The sequence below is a fragment of the Phacochoerus africanus genome, chromosome 6 (assembly GCF_016906955.1).
Source record: "Phacochoerus africanus isolate WHEZ1 chromosome 6, ROS_Pafr_v1, whole genome shotgun sequence".
NCBI classification, from domain to species: Eukaryota; Metazoa; Chordata; class Mammalia; order Artiodactyla; family Suidae; genus Phacochoerus; species Phacochoerus africanus.
The window spans coordinates 33,614,883-33,634,571 of NC_062549.1; the positions used below are offsets into that span (position 1 = coordinate 33,614,883).

The 19,689-nt window shown below is 44.2% G+C and overlaps 1 protein-coding gene across 1 annotated transcript; it reads right to left on the reverse strand.

The window, feature by feature from the left end:
• Positions 1 to 5,014: 5,014 nt before the first annotated feature.
• CTHRC1 (collagen triple helix repeat containing 1) lies at positions 5,015 to 17,954 on the reverse strand. Its single transcript, XM_047783479.1, has 4 exons — positions 17,661 to 17,954; positions 11,785 to 12,006; positions 8,305 to 8,521; positions 5,015 to 5,554 (listed from the first exon to the last, which is right to left on the reverse strand). Exons 1-4 carry the CDS (start codon positions 17,811 to 17,813, stop codon positions 5,412 to 5,414), a joined length of 735 nt encoding a protein of 244 aa, XP_047639435.1. The 5' UTR covers positions 17,814 to 17,954; the 3' UTR covers positions 5,015 to 5,411.
• Positions 17,955 to 19,689: the final 1,735 nt, after the last annotated feature.

The following is a 19,689-nucleotide window of genomic DNA, read 5'->3' on the forward strand; positions in this document are numbered from 1 at the left end:
AGAATCCTAAAGTCTCCACCAGAAAAGTGCTAGAGCTCATCCACGAATTTGGCGAAATCACAGGATACAAAATTAATACACAGAAATCGATGCCATTTCTATACACTAACAATGAAAGATCAGAAGGAGAAATCAGGGAAGTGATCCCGTTTACCATCGCATCCAAAAGAATAAAATACCTAGGCGTACACCTACCTAAAGAGACAAAAGACCTGTACTCTGAAAACTATAAGCCACTGATGAAAGACATCAAAGATGACACCAATAGATGGAAAGACATACCATGCTCTTGGATTGGAAGGGTTAATATGAGCAAAATGACTATACAGATTCAATGCAATCTACAGATTCAGTGCAATGCTATCAAATTACCAAGGACGTTTTTCACAGAACTCAAACAAAATATTTTAAAGTGTGTTGGGAAGCACAAAAGACCCAGAATAGCCAAAGACATCCTGAAAAAGAAAAACGGAGCTGGAGGAATCAGGCTCCTGGACTTGAGGATATACTACAAAGCAACAGTCATCAAAACCATATGGTACCGGCACAAAGACAGAAACACAGATCAGTGGAACAGGATAGAAAGCCCAGAATTCAACCCACACACCTACAGCCAACTCATCTATGACAGAGGAGGCAAAGAATATACAATGGAGAAAAGACAGCTTGTTCAATGAGTGGTGCTGGGAAAACTGGACAGCCACCTGGAAAAGAATGGAATTAGAACACTCCCTAACACCATACACAAAAATAAACTCGAGATGGATTAAAGACCTAGATATAAGACCAGACGCTATAAAATGCTTAGAGGAAAACACAGGCCAAACACTCTCTGACATAAACGACAGCAACATCTTCTCAGATCCACCTCTTAGAGTACTGACAATAAAAACAAAACTAAACAAATGGGACCTAATCAAACTTAAAAGTTTCTGCACAGCAAAGGAAACCCTAAACAACACAAAAAGACAACCCACAGAATGGGAGAAAATCTTTGCAAGTGAATCGACTGACAAGGGATTCATCTCCCAAATTTATAAACACCTTCTCCAGCTCTTGCAAAAAAACAAACAAAAACCCCATCCAAAAAATGGGATGGGCAGAAGATCTAAACAGACAGTTCTCCAAAGAAGACATAGAGACGGCCAAAAAAGCACATGAAAAGATGTTCAACATCACTCATTATCAGAGAAATGCAAATCAAAACCACTCTGAGGTACCACCCTACACCAGCCAGAATGGCCATCATCAAAAAGTGTACAAACAATAAGTGCTGGAGAGGGTGTGGGGAAAAAGGAACCCTAGTACACTGTTGGTGGGATTGTAAATCGGTGCAACCACGGCGGAAAACAGTATGGAGATGCCTCAGAAAACTGAAAATAGAACTACCATTTGATCTAGCAATCCCACTCCTGGGCATCTATCCAGAGAAAACCATGACTTGCAAAGACACATGTACTCCAATGTTCATTGCAGCACTATCTGCAATAAGCAAGACATGGGAGTTCCCGTCGTGGCGCAGTGGTTAACGAATCCAACTAGGAACCATGAGGTTGCGGGTTCGGTCCCTGCCCTTGCTCAGTGGGTTAGCGATCCGGTGTTGCCGTGAGCTGTGGTGTAGGTTGCAGACGTGGCTCGGATCCCGCATTGCTGTGGCTCTGGTGTAGGCTAGTGGCTACAGCTCCGATTCGACTCCTAGCCTGGGAACCTCCATATGCCGCGGGAGCGGCCCAAGAAATAGCAAAAAAAAAAAATAGGCAAGACATGGAAACAACCTAAATGTCTGTTGACAGAGGAGTGGATCAAGAAGATGTGGTACATAAACCCAACGGAAAATTACTAAGCCATTAAACGGAACGAAATACCAGCATTTTCAGCAATGTGGATGGACCTAGAAATTATCATGCTAAGTGAAGTCAGCCATACAATGAGACACCAATATCAAATGCTTTCACTGACATGTGGAATCTGAAAAAAGGACAGACTGAACTTCTTTGCAGAACAGATGCTGACTCACAGACATTGAAAAACTTATGGTCTCTGGAGGAGGGTTTGGGGGGTGGGGAGATGTGCTGGGGTTGTGGGATGGAAAACCTATAAAACTGGATTTTGATGGTCATTGTACCACTACAAATGTAATAAATTCATTGAGTAAAAGAAAGAAAAGATTGGATTTGTGGGTACTACAGGTGGAGACTGAAGGGAAGGGAAAATGGATGTAGGTAGTCAAAAGTTATAATCTTTCAGTCAAGATAATTACCAGGGTTGTGTTTTACATAATAAATATAATTAACACTGCTATATGTTATATATATGAAAGTTGTTAAGAGAGTAAATCCTAAGAATTCTCCTCTGAAGAAAATTTTTTTTTCTATTTCTTTTATTTTGTATCTATATAGGATGATAGATGTTCACCAAACTTATTTGATAATCATTTCATCATGTGAGTGAAATCACTTTTCTGTACACCTTAAACTTATATAGTGCTGAATGTCAATTATATCTCAATAAAACTGGCAGAAAAAAACAAGTTTCATAATATCCTATAACATCCCATCGGGAAAACAAATTTTCTAATGCTATTGGCAGGACTGAAAATTGTCATAACTTTTGAGGTTAAGTCAGTAACATATCAAAATTTGAAACATACCTCCTCCTTTTGCCCTACTGGCACACTTGTAGAAATGCCCCAGGATATACCATGTGTGCAGGGAAAGTTCATGGCAGCATTGTTTGAAACAGTGTGTAGCAATGTAATGGCCCATCAGTAGGGCCCAGCTAAATATGATCCATGACTACAATGGAATGCTGTGTATCTGTTTATGAGGATGAGGTCAACATACATTTACCTACATGAAAAGAGGTTTTAAACGTTAAATGACAAGTAAAGCCACATTTCAGAAATAACAACAATAAAAAGGCGGAAGAGTTTTCTTGCTAGGCTGGAAGCACAACAGCCTTGTTGAGACAGGAGGTCCCTCCACTGACTGCAAGAGAATAGGGACATTCATCACACAGCTGCAAAGCACTGAATGCTACTCCTAGCCACGTGAGCTGTGAAGATGACCCTGAGCCCCAAAGGAGACTTAGTTGCTAAAGTAGGAAGTGGTGTATAGAGATCATAGTCTGGACATAACTAGATTGGTCATTATTTCTAGGTCTTTTCAGTAAACAATGCTGGGAGCTTCTGCTGTTATGGTTTTATAGCTGTATTTAAGAGAAAGTAGTTTATGAGTTCACAATGACACTTCCAATTCAAGCCCAGGAATGGAGACAGAATTAAGATGGCAGAATAGAAGGACTGAAGCTCAACTTCTCTCATAAAAACAACAAAATTACAACCAAATGCTGAGCAATCTTCAACCAAATGGACTGGAAACTTTCAAAAAGATATCCTACTCCGGAAGACAAAGAGGAGGCCACATCAAGAGGTAGGAGGGGCAATTACACAATATAAGCAACCACATACCTCCCAGGTGGGAAGCCCACACAGACTGGAAAGTAACTGTATCACAGAGACTCACCTACAGGAGTGAGAGTTCTGAGCCCCACGCCAGCTCCCCACACCTGGGAATCTAGCACTCAGAGAAAGAGTCCCCAGACCATCTGGCATTGAAAGGCCAGTGGGGCTTGTCCAGGACCACCATGGGACAGCGGGAAATGGAGACCCCATTCTTGAGAGATGTACACAGACTTTCACGTGCACTGGGTCCCAGGGCAAAGCAAAGGCTCCATGGGAATCTGGGTCAGACCTGACTGCAGTTCTCGGAGGATCTCCTGGGAAAACGGGGGTAGGGTGTGTGTGTGTGGGCGGGGGGGGGGGGGGGGGGGTGGGGGGGGGGGTGGGGGTGGGGGTGAATGTGGTTACTGTGGGGGAAGGGCATTGGAGGAAAAGCTCTCAGGAATATTCATCAGCATGTATTTCTCTGGAGGGGGCCATTTTGGGAAAATCTGGCCCCACCCATCAGTGCTGAGAAGCCCCAGGCCAAACAATAATCCAGGTGGGATCACAGCCCCACCCATCAGTAAACAGGCTGCCTAAAGACCCCTCAGGCACACAGCTGCCTCTAATCCCAGCCAGAGACAAAGCCCCACCCACCAGAGGGATTAGAATAGGCTCCACCTACCAGGGGGCAGGCATCAGCCCCTCCCATCAGGAAGCCCACAGCAAGCCCCCCATACCCACTTCAGCCACAATGGGGGCAGACACCAGAAGTAAGAGAGGCTACAACTCTATTATCTGTAAAAAGGTCACCACACCAAAAACCTATAAAAATGAAAAGACAGAGAACTATAACTCAGATGAGGGAGAAAGAAAAAACCCCCAGAAAATCAGCTAAGTGATGAGGAGAGTCTCAGCCTCCAGGAAAAAGACTTTAGACTGTGGATGCTGAAGATGAAGCAAGACATTGGAAATAAACTGGAGGCAAAGATGGAAAACTTACAGGAAACACTGAGCAAAGAGATACAAGATATAAAATGTAGACCCCTATATCAAAATTTCAGGGTAACTGCAAACAAAAAATCTACGATTGATACACACACAAATAAGAAAAATCAACTCATATACAATTCAAGCTCAGGATTTACTTAACTTTTTCTTACACCTGTACTTCCTTCATCATGAACTCCTCCTGATCACCTCAGCCAGAATAGGTCTATGTTTGCATTATATCACCCCTTCGACAACTTTTGTCACAATCAACATATTAATCTTTGATGTTATTTTTGTGTATATCTTAGACTTCCTACCAAATGGTAAGCAATTTGAGGCCAAAGACCACATCTTTTTACTCTTTGTTAAATAAACATAAAAGTTCTAAATTGCTAGTGTATTTCCTGACATATAAATACCCCTCTCTCTTTGAATCCCTCAAAGTGTATCATAGTACTATACATGTATTGAATTCAAAACGTGATTATTAAATGATTCAATAGAAAATCAGGTTTATCCTCAACTTTTCAAATATCAAGTACTGGAAACTCTAATTTCAGTGGCAATTCATTAAAGATATTAAAGTTGTTTGAAAGAAGTTTTATTTCACAGATATAAAACAATTATGAACATTTACAACTTGTACAAAGACTGGTAGCCTTTATATTTTTAAAAAGTGCTACCCTAAGAAAAGAGGAAAAAAATGAAGACAATAACATTCCAAATTATAGGTTCAGGGAATAAGAATATGAAGAAAGTACTGAATCAGCTACAAAATCCCCAAACCAGTTTTGACTGAAGGAAAATGAATCCTGCTGGATCTAAAAACAGTGTGAAATCACACTTTGGTCTGTAAACACATTGAGTTGTGTGGGTTTTTTTAATCAGATGTACATAAAAATTATATAAGCTGTCACTAAAACCATTCAAAGGTATAATAAAAAAAAAAAGAGGTAGGGAACAAAAACGAAAGGATTTATTTCGGTAGTTCTTCAATAATGATGCGAGACACTGAGTTCCACCCAGTGGAGGCATCTCCTTTTGGGTAATCTGAGCAAGTCCCAACCCAGATAGCAACGTCCACGAGTCCGGCACCAATTCCTTCACAGAGTCCTTCCACTGCAAGGCAAAGGGGAACGTTACAGATCTCCTTAGAACAAAAAGCAAATAACCTTTAGCTCGACCATATTACTTCAGCAAATGAGACTCAGTCTAATGTACAGTGAATTAAAGTTCTAATACTTAATAAGTGTCTCATAAAGATAAGTTCTCTTTTTCTTTCTTTCTTTCTTCCTTCCTTTCTTTCTTCCATTTTGCTTTTTAGGGCCACACCCTCAGCATATGGAGGTACCCAGGCTAAGGTTGAATCAGAGCTACAGCTGCCAACCTACACCACAGCCACAGCAATGCCAGATCTGAGCTGTGTCTGCGACCTATACCACAGCTCACGGCAACACCGAATCCTTAACCCACTGAGCAAAGCCAGGGATCGAACCCTCAACCTCATGATTCCTAGTCGGATTCGTTTTAGCTGCGCCACCACAGGAACTCCGTGTTCTCTTTTTCTTGACACATAAATATTTTGGGAGTTCCCGTCGTAGCTCAGTGGTTAACGAATTCAACTAGGAACCATGAGGTTTCGGGTTCGATCCCTAGCCCTGCTGAGTGGGTTAAGGATCGGGCATTGCTGTGGGCTGTGGTGTAGGTTGCAGACGCGGCTCGGATCCCGAGTTGCTGTGGCTCTGGCGTAGGCCGGTGGCTACAGCTCCGATTGGACCCCTAGCCTGGGAACCTCCATATGCCTCAGGAGTGGCCCTAGAAAAGGCAAAAAGACAAATAAATAAATAAATATTTTGAAAAGATGTCAACATCTCCCTTCTATGATATAAGCTTCGCAGGCAATTTTCTTAGAGGTTTTAACCATAAAGGCGGAATTTATTTAGTCACAGAGATTACCTAAAACAACAAAAAACAATTTGACTAAATAAAAGGAAGCCTACACTTTTAAAAGCAAAGACCTTGATGTGACACATAAATTCTTTTTCAAAGAAAGCCCTTTCCAACACTTACCCATATATACTTGATGGTATTCAAGTAGAAGAAAGGACTTTTATAACATTAAAAGAAATTCCAGTGTCATCTTATACCAGTCCTTCAGCCTGGAATCCCATTTTACACAGAATTTCCTCACAGTGAAAAAATAAAAAACAAACAACAAACAAACAAACAAAACTGAAATCTTGATTTTCCTCTGTGTTTTTATGGTTTATAAACATGTGACTTTTCATGGGTCCTCTGGACTCTGACATACTGATATATATATAATGTGCATTCCATCTTATTAAGGCTCCCCAACATTAAAAATATTCCCCCAGTGTTCATTTTAATAGGCAAAAGGGACAACCTCTTTGATGTCTGTGTCAGGGGGAAATGGAATTGCAGATTGGCAGATTCTTTAAGAAAATGATTTTTTTTGGAATTCCCATTGTGTTTCAGCAAGTTAAGAACCCATCTGGGAGTTCCCGTCATGGCGAAGTGGAAACGAATCTGACTAGGAACCATGAGGTTGCGAGTTTGATCCCTGGCCTCTGTTCAGTGGGTTGAGGATTCAGAGTTGCTGTAGCCGTGGTGTAGGCCGGCAGCTACAGCTCTGATTAGACCCCGTGCCTGGGAACCTCCATATGCCAAGGGTACAAAAAGGCTAAAAAGCAAAAAAAACCAAAAAGAACCCAACTAGTATCCATGAAGCCACAAGTTCGATCTCTGGCCTTGCTCAGTGGGTTAAGAATCTGGCATTGCTGCAAGCTGTGGCATAGGTCGCAGATGCAGCTGGGATCCTGTGTTGCTGTGGCTGTGGTATAGGCAGGCAGCTGTAGCTCCATATCACCCCCTAGCCTGGGGACTTCCATATGCTGCGGACATGGCCCTGAAAAGAAAAGAAAAAAAGAAAATGAGTCCTAACATGGGTCGGCAGGGACGACCACATGTGACTGGTTACTGTTCCCATCTGGTTGAGATCACCTAACCTTGTTTAAAGAACAAGGCAGAGAAATCAGCCTCCTTATCAATATAAGCTAGTGGTTCTCAACCTTGGCTGAACATTAGAATAACCAGGAGAAGTTCTATTGCCTAGGGTGCAACCAGACCTGTAATGAGCAATGGTATCCAGACATGGGGATTTTTTGAGCAATGGTATCCAGACATGGGGATTTTTTTTTTTTTTTTTTTTAGTTCCTTGCCTGAATACATGGTACAGCCAAGGTTAAAAACCATTGCCCATTGGCTATTTTGCCACTTCACATAACTCAGTGATTTTCAACCTTGAGGTTTTTAAAAAATACATCTGCTGGGGGAGTTCCCGTCATGGCTCAGTGGTTAACAAATCCAACTAGGAACCATGAGGTTTTGGGTTCGATCCCTGGCCTTCCTCAGTGGGTTAAGGATCTGGCGTTTCCATAAGCAGATGTGGCTTGCATCCCGGGTTACTGTGGCTCTGGTGTAGGCCGGTGGCTACAGCTCTGATTCGACCCCTAGCCTGGGAACCTCCATATGCCATGGGAGCAATCCAAGAAATGGCCAAAAAAAAAAAGGCAAAAAGACCCCCAAAATAAATAAATAAATAAATAAAAATAAAAGAAAATACATCTGCTGGGGTCTTATCCAAAGATTCTGATTCAGTTGGTCAGAGATGAGACTCAGATACCCACATATTTTTCAACAGATCTTTAGGAAATTCTAAAGTGCAACCAGGATGGAGAATTATGCACAGAAAACTTGCTAGTTTTGAGTCCACATGATAGTGGACTCAAAACACATCTTTGGTCTCCAAAGATCTGAGGCGCATTCTGCAGTATCACTATTCTACATACCAGAAGAAGTGCGATGAATATTAATTGTCGAATTCATTTCAGGGCTTCCTTGATCCAAATAAATTATGGCTTCAATAGGAAGAGGTCCTGAACATTCAGCTCCATTGAAGGTGAAATACCAACGCTGACAGCATGCATTTCTGCATTTTAACCGAAGTGAGCCACTGAACAAAACTCTTAGGGCACTGTTGGAACGCATCTTTGTGAAGGTACACTCCTGTCACAAACACAGAAATACGATTTAATTAGCATTTTCATTTTAATTAAAAAGAAATACCCAAATTGTATTTAACTACCCTTTTCCCCAAACTGCATTTTAAAAACTCAACTTCTGGAGTTCCCATTGTGGCTCAGTGGGTAACGAATCTGACTAGCATACATGAGGATATGGGTTTGATCCTTGGCTTCGCTCAGTGGGTGGGGGATCTGGCATTGCCTTGAGCTGTGGTATAGGTCGGGTCGCAGAGGCAGCTCAGGTCCTAAGTTGCTCTGGCTGTGTTTGTAGGCCAGCAGGTGTAGTTCTGATTCGACCCCTAGACTGGGAACCCCTGTATGCCACAGGTGCAGCCCTAAAAAGCAAAATAAATAAATAAAAAAAATTTAAAAAGCTGATTTTTACAGAGGGAAAGCAATTCTCTGCAAGATGGATAAGAGACGCTGATAAACTCTAAGAATGTCAAATTATGGCTTTATTAGAATTACTCACCCCGTTGAGTGTATCTTTCAGTTTTCAGTATTTTACACCAAACCAATCTATATATTTACCTGTCTTTCCTTCCAGAATTATTCCCTATGTGCTAGATGCTACAGATAGAGCAGTAAACAAAACAGAATTCTGGCTCTCCTGGCATTTACATTGTAGACTAGCACTGCCCATATATATTACTCTGATCTGTTTCTTTTCAAGCAATAGCAAACAGTATCAGGAGTAAAGCACAAGTGAGTTTTTAGTCTTTCCCTATATGACACAAAGATAAGACTCAGGGTTTGTTTTTTTTTTCTCCAATTAGTTTTGCAAAATTTGTCTGTTGGCTTATGGTCCTACTATCTTTTACATGCAGAAGGCTCCCAAACCCATTCCAACCACTGCTAAAAGGAAGTTGAAAACATATTAATAACTTAGAGGCCATACAGAATGTTTCTAAAGAGAACTCAGCAACTTTTGATTAACTATAAATAAGTAACAAGTCTATCAATGTCGGGTGTATAAAGAAGTAGGTAACTTTTTTTTTTTTTTTTTTTTTTGCTATTTCTTCGGCCGCTCTCACGGCATATGGAGGTTCCCAGGCTAGGGGTCTAATCGGAGCTGTAGCCACCGGCCTACACCAGAGCCACAGCAACACGGGATCCGAGCCGCGTCTGCAACCTACACCACAGCTCACGGCAACACCGAATCGCTAACCCACTGAGCAAGGGCAGGGACCGAACCCGCAACCTTATGGTTCCTAGGTGGGTTCGTTAACCACTGCGCCACTACGGGAACTCCGAGAAGTAAGTAAAATTTTAACGAGATGCTTTCTAAGAAATCACGGGTAAAAATAAAACTGGTCACCAGTCACCTAACTATGGAAGCAATATGCTAATTCTACCACACAGAAATCAAATCAAGACCGTCTCAAATATTTTTACAGATAATAGAGCAGACATTAAAAAACAGAGATGATGGGTAGGGGTAAGACACAGATTACTACTTGGAACCTGAGAGATTTTATGAAAATAAAATCTCGGAGTTGCCATCGTGGCTGCAGTGGTTAACGAATCCGACTAGGAACCATGAGGTTGCGGGTTCAGTCCCTGCCCCTGCTCAGTGGGTTAAGGATCCAGCGTTGCCGTGAGCTGTGGTGTAGGTTGCAGACGTGGCTCGGAACCCTCGTTGCTGTGGCTCTGGCGTAGGCCAGTGGCTGCGGCTCCAATTCGACCCCTAGCCTGGGAATATCCATATGCTGCGGGAGCGGCCTAAGAAATAGCAAAAAGACAAAAAAAAAAAAAAAAAGAGAGAGAAAATAAAATCTCTTCCATTTGCCTGGAGGTAGCAGTGGTTAATGTCAAGGAATTATATATGGTGGATATAGAACCATGTACAGAGTTGGTTAACAAAAGAAGAAAAAGGCCTAGAAATTGCACCACTTCTTCCACACTTTGTCATCCCTGTGGACTTGCCAGTTACTTTGGAAGCAAACACTATCAAAGTGATTGGATCATCAATCCAAATACATTGCCAGACAGGCTATTTTGACTAATTTTTTCCCCCCTAAATATTGCAGAATTTTTTTTCCTTTTTGTCTTTTCTAGGGCCGATCCTGCGGCATATGGAGGTTCCCAGGCTAGGGGTCTAATCGGAGCTGTAGCTGCCGGCCTATGCCACAGCCACAGCAATGTAGAATCCTAGCCGCATCTGCAACCTACATCACAGCTCACAGCAACCCTTGATCCCTAACCCACTGAGCAAGGCCAGGGATTGAACCCAAAACCTCATGGTTCCTAGTCAGATTCATTAACCACTGAGCCATGACGGGAACTCCCCAGAAAATTTTTAAATGGTCATTGTAGGGGTTTCCACTGTGGCTCAGTGGGTTAAGAACCCAACAAAGTGTCCATAAGAATGCAAGTTTGATCCCTGACCTCGCTCAGTGGGTTAAGGCTCTGGTGTTGCTGCAAGCTGTGACATAGCTTGCAGATGCGGCTCAGATCCCTTGTTGCTGTGGCTGTGGTGTAGGCCCACAGCTGCAGCTCTGATTCGCCCCCTAGCCTGGGAAACTACATGCTGCAGGTGCAACCATAAAAAGACACATACACACACTGTAGTACCTCTCTGGCCTATTCTAGTTTTCTTGAGCTAACAAATTTTAACTTGGGCTTGCTACTCAGAATAAGGACAAATACCTGTGGATTTCCCACCTATAGTTGATTCCCTTTTTTTTTCTTTCTTCTTTTCTCCCCCTGCCCCCTACACCTGAGGCATTTAGAAGTTCCCAGGCCAGGGCTCAAACCTTCGCCACAGCAGCGATGCAAGACACTGCAGCGACAACACCAGATCCTTAACCTGTTGTGCCACAAGAGAACTCCACCTATAGATAATTCCTATTGTGTAGTAATTTCTTAGAGATTTTTTTACACCTTTATGTCTGAAGCCACAGCAGAATTTCTCAGACTAATTTAAATTCACTTTAAGATTGGAATATTGCTTGCTGTCCAACACAGACACTTATGCTCTCCCTTTTTGTTTCCATTAAAAAATTATTTTAAGTATTATCACGGTTAAAATAATATGGTGATTTATCTCAGGAATACCTTTCTAAAATTAATTCTGAAATGTTATAAATTTTTCTCATTAATGCTAAGTTAAAAGTCATATGGTATCCATTCCGTAGTATTTCTGTCCTTTAGTAAAGGTAAAATAAAATCTCACCTAACAGTACTACTCAACTAGAAAACCCTTAAGTTTTACTTCAACTTTAAAATAATTCTGACTTTACTTACCGCAATTTTTCCAAGATCTATGCCATAATTCAGCGAACTCCATGAACACTGCTTGTAGTTAGGGGTCCAGGACTCCTCAAAGATTTCCCTCAGGCATTCCCCCTTTTCTCCTTTGAATCCATCCCGACCGGGGATCCCAGGGGTACCCGGAATGCCATTGGCTCCAGGGCTCCCGTCTCGCCCAGGCACCCCTGCAGGCCCTTGTAAGCACATTCCATTATACTGCAGAGGGAAAAAAAGAAGGAAAAATTCTGACTGCTTAAGATTCAAAGACTCAGTCTGATTAGAACTGCATTTATTTCGAGCCCTTGGAGTTAAGAATCCGTTTCTAGCACTTGCCTAGGTTGCAGATAAGGTATAATAAAGAAGCGATTTCTAAAGTTATTTTTATTTATTTTTATTTTTTTTAAGGGCCATACCTGTAGCATATGGAAGTTCCCAGGCTAGGGGTCCAATCGGAGCTACAGCTGCTGGCCTATGCCACAGCCATGCAGGATCCAAGCCACATCTGTGACCTACACCACAGCCTGCGGCAATGCCAGATCCTTAACCCACTGAGCGAGGCCAGAGGTCTAACCTGCATCCCCACGGATACTAGTTGGGTTCTTCACCCACTGAGCCACAACAGGAACTCCTAAAGTTATTTTTAAAATACTGGGATTTCTTTCTTTCTTTCTTTCTTTCTTTCTTTCTTTCTTTCTTTCTTTCTTTCTTTCTTTCTTTCTTTCTTTCTTTCTTTTTTAATTCCACAGACTTCACATGCATACACACACACCAAATAAAAGAAAATGTTTTCGTATGCCTGCTTTTATCCTCTGGCTCATTAAGAGCATACATCATTTTTGGAGTTCCCTTTGTGGCTCAGCAGAAATGAATCTGACTAGCATCCATGAGGACGCAGGTTCGATCACTGGCCTCGCTTAGTGGGTTAAGGATCCAGTGTTGCCCTGAGCTGTGGTATAGGTTGCAGACACAGCTGGGACCTGGTGTTGCTGTGGCAAAGGCCAACAGGTGCAGCCCCTATTCAACCCCTAGCCTAGAAACCTTCATATGCCAGGGTGCGGCCCTAAAAAGACAAAACAAGCAAACAAACAAACAAAAAAACCCATACATCATTTTCATATAGCTCTATTCCAAGGTGGACAAAATTTGGTGTATTTCTTTTTTCTTTTAACCCTATATGTTGTAAAGGGACTTGAATTTCAGAATTACACTTCTACAGCTTTATGCAAACACCTTGGGAGACTTAGGTTATTTCTATTTTTACTAGCATTAACATTATCATCATGACAATCTTTTTTTTGTTTGTTTGTTTGTTTTGCCTTTTTTAGGGCCGCTCCAGCGGCATATGGAGGTTCCCAGGCTAGGGGTCGAATTGGAGCTGTAGCCGCCAGCCTACGCCAGAGCTACAGCAACACGGGATCCAAGCCGCGTCTGCAAACTACACCATAACTCACGGCAATGCCGGAACCTTAACCCACTGAGCAAGGCCAGGCATCGAACCCGCAACCTTATGGTTCCTAATCAGATTTGTTAACCACTGAGCCACGACGGGAACTCCCTCATCATGACAATCTTTATCCATATAGCTTTTTTCTTCTTTTGAATTATTTCCCTAAGATAAACTCCTAGAAACATAAATTATAACATACAATCATAACTGTTATCTTATACCGGCACATTCTCTAAACTGCATGTGCCCATCTGCTTCTCCTCCCTATTTTTACGTGAAGTGTCACTAGGGGAACACTTACGGCCTCCAACCCCACCCAGGCCTCCTCACCAAGGAGAAGGGGTAAATGACCTCCTTGCAGGTGACTATTAGCTTCAATAGAGTGGCAGTAATCTCTCAAACCTTCAGGGCTAGGATTCTCTTTTTTTCTGAAGGAGGCGAGGGGAGGTGACAGGTAGAAGCATCACGTAGAGGTTGAGTGCCTGGATCCTAAAGTTAGAGTCTCTGGATTTGAAGCCTGGCTCCACCACTTATTAGCTAGATGAGATAGAGCAAGTTATTCTACATTTCAGTGCCTGATCCTTATCTGAAATATGGAGGAGAAAATAAAGTTTCTTACTTTTTAGGGTTTGCAGGAGATTTAAGTGAACTAATGTATAAAATGTGCAAGAATAGTACCTGGTACATGATAAACACTGCATATGTCAGCCATGGTCATTCCTATTATTCCCCCAAGGCCATGTGAGGCAATGAGCCAGGGCGAGAGTCTCCACTCCCTTGGATGGACCTTACCAGGGCCTAGACCTGGGGAAGGAAGCATTAGCAAACCTGCCAGGTAACACATATAAGCCATAAGCTACCCACAGCTATGCAGCTGCATCAGTGGTAAAGTTGGATCTCCTTCTAATTCCCATGTATATCGTGTGTGTGTGTGTGTGTGTGTGTGTGTGTGTGTGTGTGTGTGTGCGCGCCTTTTTGCCTTTTCTAAGGCTGCTCCTGCGGCATATGGAGGTTCCCAGGCTAGGGGTCCAATCGGAGCTGTGGCCGCTGGCCTACACCAGAGCCACAGTAACGCAAGATCCGAGCCACGTCTGCAACCTACACCACAGCTCACGGCAATGCCGGATCCTTAACCCACTGAGCAAGGCCAGGGATCGAACCTGCAACCTCATGGTTCCTAGTCGGATTCATTAACCACTGAGCCACGATGGGAACTCCCCCGTGTCTATCCTTGAACTGGCCCATTTACGAGGCCCTTCAAACTCCAAACCCAATGCACTTAAATTTTTTCCTTAACAATTCCTCTTTGTGTAAATTGTCTAATACTATCATTCTGTATCCTGTCCAGTGAGAACAACAACAAAACAACCCAAGGTTCTTTATATATTAGAATAACTTCAAAGCTTATTTTTTAATTTTGCCATCTAGGATTGGATAGTCATGTTATAAAATGCAGTTATGACATCACCTAGGAAAGATCTTTATGTATCTAATGTTTGCCAATCAATCTTCTCACATCACCAATTTATCTTTATTTTGCCAAATGATTTCTGTGACTTTGACCACTGCCATTTTCCTAACTTAAAGGTCACTGCTATTTATTTGCTGCCAGAGAAACAGTAAGAATGTATTTAACAAAATCGCAAAAGTATTCAAAGACATGCTAAAGCATAAAACATTCTAAAACAGTTTATTTTATACTTAATTTTTATTTTAGTAGATTTTTTTTTTTTGGTCTTTTTGCCTTTTCTGGGGCCGCTCCTGGGGCATGTGGAGGTTCCCAGGCTAGGGGTCAAATCGGAGCTATAGCCACCAGTCTATGCCACAGCCACAGCAACGCAGGATCCAAGCTGCTTCTGTGACCTACATCACAGCTCACAGCAACGCCAGATCCTTAACCCACTGAGTAAGGCCAGGGATCAAACCCGCAACTTCATGGTTTCTAGTCGGATTCGTCAACCACTGCGCCACAACGGGAACTCCTATTTTAGTAGATATTCTTTAATTTTCATTCAGTAGATAAATTTCATAGATATACTTTATTTTTCATTAGTAGATAGGCTACTTTGACTAGCAGATACATGCAATGTTTGGATGCAGATTTCAAGCGGGAAGGGAGAAACAAAAAGTTCTTCTGGTATTCTTTGATTTTTTTTTTCCCCAGTATTATTCCCCTCAGAGCAAATGTTATACAAAGTTTTATTTTTCTATATATGAGCAGTTCTCAACCAGGGACAATTTTGTCTCCCACTTGGCAACGTTTGGGGGCATTTTTGGTTGTCACAACTTGGAAGGAAGAACTTGCTATTGGCACCTCGTGGGTAGATGTCACGGATGCTTCTAAGCATGCTAGATGCACAGCACAGTCCCCACAACAAAGAATTATCTAGCCCCAAATGTCAAGAATGCTATGCTTCAGATTTCTTTTTTTTTTTTAGGGCCACAGCCACTGGCATATGCAAGTTCCCGGGCTAGGGGTCCAATCGGAGCTACAGCTGCCAGCCTACACCACAGCCATGGCGATGCAGGATTGGAGCCACATCTGTGACCTACACCATAGCCCAGAGCAAGGCTGGATCCCTGACCCACGGAGTGAGGCCAGGAATTGAACATGCATCCTCATGGATACTAATCGGATTCGTTTCGGCTGCGCCACAAAAGGAACTCCCTATGCTTGAGAATTTTTACTCACCTTTTTATCTAAAAACTGCGCTTCAGAGACCACATAATTTTACTGAATATGGTTCTCCAGGTATTATAGCTGTCTTCTTTCACTTTGAAATGCTAACCCAGCACATGATTAGCAGGAGGCAGGGGTTCCAAACATCTGCAGGATGAACCCCTGTTTTTTTTACTGGCCACCAGGGGGCAGAGCTTGCTGGACGCTTGAAAGGAGGGCTTTCAAAGATCCTGTACAAAGAAGCTGCTTTATAGAATCTGTTGAAACCTTAAAGACTGTCTGGGTTCTTTACCCTCTCAGCAAAACCAAATCCAATCCACAGGATGCACCTGAGCCTGGCTGCACAATAAACTTTTCCAAGTCGGGCTAGAGTTTGTGGGAAACCACAGGTACCGTAAATCCTTGGAGAGAAAGCAAAAAATTGCTGGCTTTACAGGGAAAAGAGGTATTTTGTGTACCATAGCTACGTATTCATAAAATGCAGACTGCACATGAACCACATTCATTTGGTACCGTTTTAAACAATTTAGACACTCAAAATAGAACTGTAGCCCTGAACACATAGTCTCCCACGTGGAGCAAAATTACATAGCACATCAGCAAAAAGTGCAGTATGAAATGGTAGGAATTTTCTTTTCCAGAGCTTTTGAATCTGGCATAGAACTAGCTGCCAGGAAGCTTGGTTTATTAGCTCAGTTTACAATGGCAGCTTAACAAATATGATACAGTTTTTTTTTAATCAAAATATGCCCCCTCTTATATATGCCCATAACTTGTATTTGTCTGCAAATAAGGTGGGAGTAAGGATTGAAGTTTGTTATATGCCAAAGGAATATGGCAGTTCTGAAAGGATCACCTCTACTACCAAACAGAGAACTGCTCTGCCCTTCACTGGGCTTGTTGACTTTTAGAAGGAAAAGAGCTTTAAACAAATATACCCTCCCATAGAGGTGGCTCTCAAAAAGCACTTGGGTTATTTATTTGCTTCTCTTTTAGTTTGGCTGTGATGTTTCTGCCTGGTGGCCACAGGCTGAAGAAATGGAGTGTCTGGGAGGACCGACTGCCCGTCAGGCTAAACAGAACAATGAAATGAGTCCTTGGAGGGTTAGTGCTGGGCCCCTTCATTTGACCCGCTGCACCGTTCCTGGCCCAGCTGCGGTCGTCCAACAAAGTAAATTGCAGCTTATGCTCCCTAGGAAGATGACCCAACATGACTCACTGTCGTCAAGTTACAAAGAGTTGGACGGATGCTGAGTGAGGGTTGTTATTCTCTCCTGCTGGCAGACGTGGCCACCAGTCCCAACAAAGGACACGTTGCACGTCCCTGGCTCAGGCCCACCCAGGGGATCAGCGGGTCCAGGGTCTCCCAGGCAGCTTCCTGGCCCACGTTCTAACCAACCCAAGCTCCTGATTCTACTCCCACGGTCGCCCTAACCCTCTTCTTCCTCCCGGGTAGGGGATGCGGTGGTCTCAGAGGCCAGAAATTATCGGGCCAAAAATTATCTCGTACTTCAAGGCGTCCCACCCGACCCACGGCGCAACTCCCGACCACGATGGCCCGCTCATCTCGGTCCCCCCCTGAGAGTTCCAGGATTCCACTACCCGCATTGCTTGGGTCCTCCCTTACACGCAAACTCAGACAAAGCGGAACCCCCACCCCCGCACCGCAAGCAAAACACCCAGCAGTGCAGACAGCCCCCTGCCCATCCCCAGTCCGCGGCTCTGCCCCTCCACCGGACTCACCACGTCCACCACCTCCCTCTGCCGGAGCAGCGCCTTTTGCTTCCCCTTGGGGGTCTCGGAGGCGCTCGACGGCGCCTGCGGCTGCAGCAGCAGGAGCAGCAGGAGGCCGAGGAGCCTCTGCGGGCAGGCGGCGGCGGGGCCCTGGGGGCGCATGGCGCGCGGCGGCCCCGGACGCGCGGAGCAGGAGAGGCGGAGGAGGAGACCCGGGAGCCGGGACGTGATCACAGTCTGGCCCCGCCGCGCTCCGAGGCCGCCGCCGGCTGCATCAATGAGCCTTTCACTCGCCTGCTTCCCTCCCTCTCCATCTCCCTCCCGCCCCCCGCCACCCACCCCCGACACCGGAGTTTCCATCCCGTAATAGGTCGGAGCCCCCACCCAGCCCGACGTGGGGCGGGCCGACGGCCGGGCCCGCCCCCTCCCAGGGCAGCTCAGCTCGTCTGGACCCTCGCGGGCAGCGCCTACCTCGTGGATGGGCCGCCTGCGGAGCCCGGGCTCAGCGAACCACAGGTGGAGGCTTCGAGGAGGCCAGAGTGGAGACAGCACCGCCTAAATGAACTTTGTAGAGGCACGTGCCTTCACCTGGGTTCAAGAATACCTGAGTCAGATCCCTGGCACCGTGGGGGAATTAGGTGGGGTGGGACGGACCCATAGATACCATGTTCTTCCAGGGGGCCATGCTCCAAATAATTAAGAACCCATGCTTCATAACAAGTGTCAACACTTACTAAGCTCCAGGAACCATGCAGGCTTTTACACATCCTCTTTGTCCTCTTGACAATCCTGTGGGAGCTGATGCCTCCTCTGCTGGCCCCATTCACAGACGGGGAAACTGAGGTTCAGGGAGGTTAAGCAACATTGAGTGGTAGAAGACCACTTTTGAGCAATCGCTCTTGATCTCCTGCTAATTATCTTTTTCTAACTCCCTCTGTCCTCCTCTATCTATTCTGGAAGAAAGTATCCACAGGGACCCAGGCAACCCACCAGCTAGGGTCAAGCTGGAGATTCTTTATACACCATGGGCTGAAATCAGGCAGGACAGAAGTCTTGCCATACCTGTAGCAACATGGAGGTTGCTGACAGAATAGCACTGCTGCTGAAGTCAAATTCAACTCAGCACTTTCTCTTTCCAGGCCTAGCCAGATTCTGGAAAATTATACTGGGCTCAACAAATGGATGTTAAAGAGAAGGAACACGGAGTTCCCGTAGTGGCGCAGTGGTTAATGAATCGGACTAGGATCCATGAGGTTGCGAGTTCCATCCCTGGCCTTGCTCAGTGGACTAAGGATCTGGTGTTGCCATGAGCTGTGGTGTAGGTTGCAGACACGGCTCGGATCCTGCGATGCTGTGGCTCTGGCGTAGGCCGACAGCAATAGCTCCAATTAGACCCCTAGCCTGGGAACCTCCATATGCTGCAGGAGCGGCCCCAGAAATGGCAAAAAGACCAAAAAACAAATTTAAAAAGTAAAAAATAAAGAGAAAGAACAGTTTGGAAGGGGAGCAGTTCAGGGCAGTTCTAGGAATGTTCACTGCTGAGCCAGTCCCTATGTACAGGTAAATGCCATTCCTGTTTGTCAGAAGAAGCAACTAACTATCCAAAAGGGTTCTAAAGCCAGGACTGGCTGCATAATATGTGGCACTCAGTGCAAAATAAAAATGCAGGGTCCTTTGTTAAAAAATTAAGAATTTCAAGACAGTGTTAACAGAGTAGCACACCAAGCTTGGGACCCTTCCAAGTGCGGCCACACAAGTTGCTCAGCCCTGAAACCTGCTCTGTGTTAAGCTGAACAAGGTCTCAGCTCATGCCCTTATGGAGCCAAACCAGTGTGGTAGCAGCAGTTTACAGACTGGAGAGGAGAGGACACCACCAGAGAGTCTACCTTCTATCCAAACACAATTCTTCCTGCTGTTATTGCTGCTGCTGCTACCACAGGGTTTCTTCAGATGGTCCTTCTCTGTGTAAATTTCAGCTTGAGACTGGAGTTTCAGCAGTTAGCTAATCTTACATTAACATCCATGCTTTTTCTTTTTC

Bases quoted from the DNA above. Each gene is read 5' to 3' on its own strand.
- CTHRC1 (XM_047783479.1), bottom strand. From the start codon at position 17,813: ATGCGCCCCCAGGGCCCCGCCGCCGCCTGCCCGCAGAGGCTCCTCGGC. The intron at 8,522-11,784 runs GTAAGTAAAGTC...TGTTTGTGACAG, and splicing joins TAGATCTTGGAAAAATTGCG to GAGTGTACCTTCACAAAGAT. The intron at 5,555-8,304 runs GTATGTAGAATA...TTTGCCTTGCAG, and splicing joins TATTCATCGCACTTCTTCTG to TGGAAGGACTCTGTGAAGGA.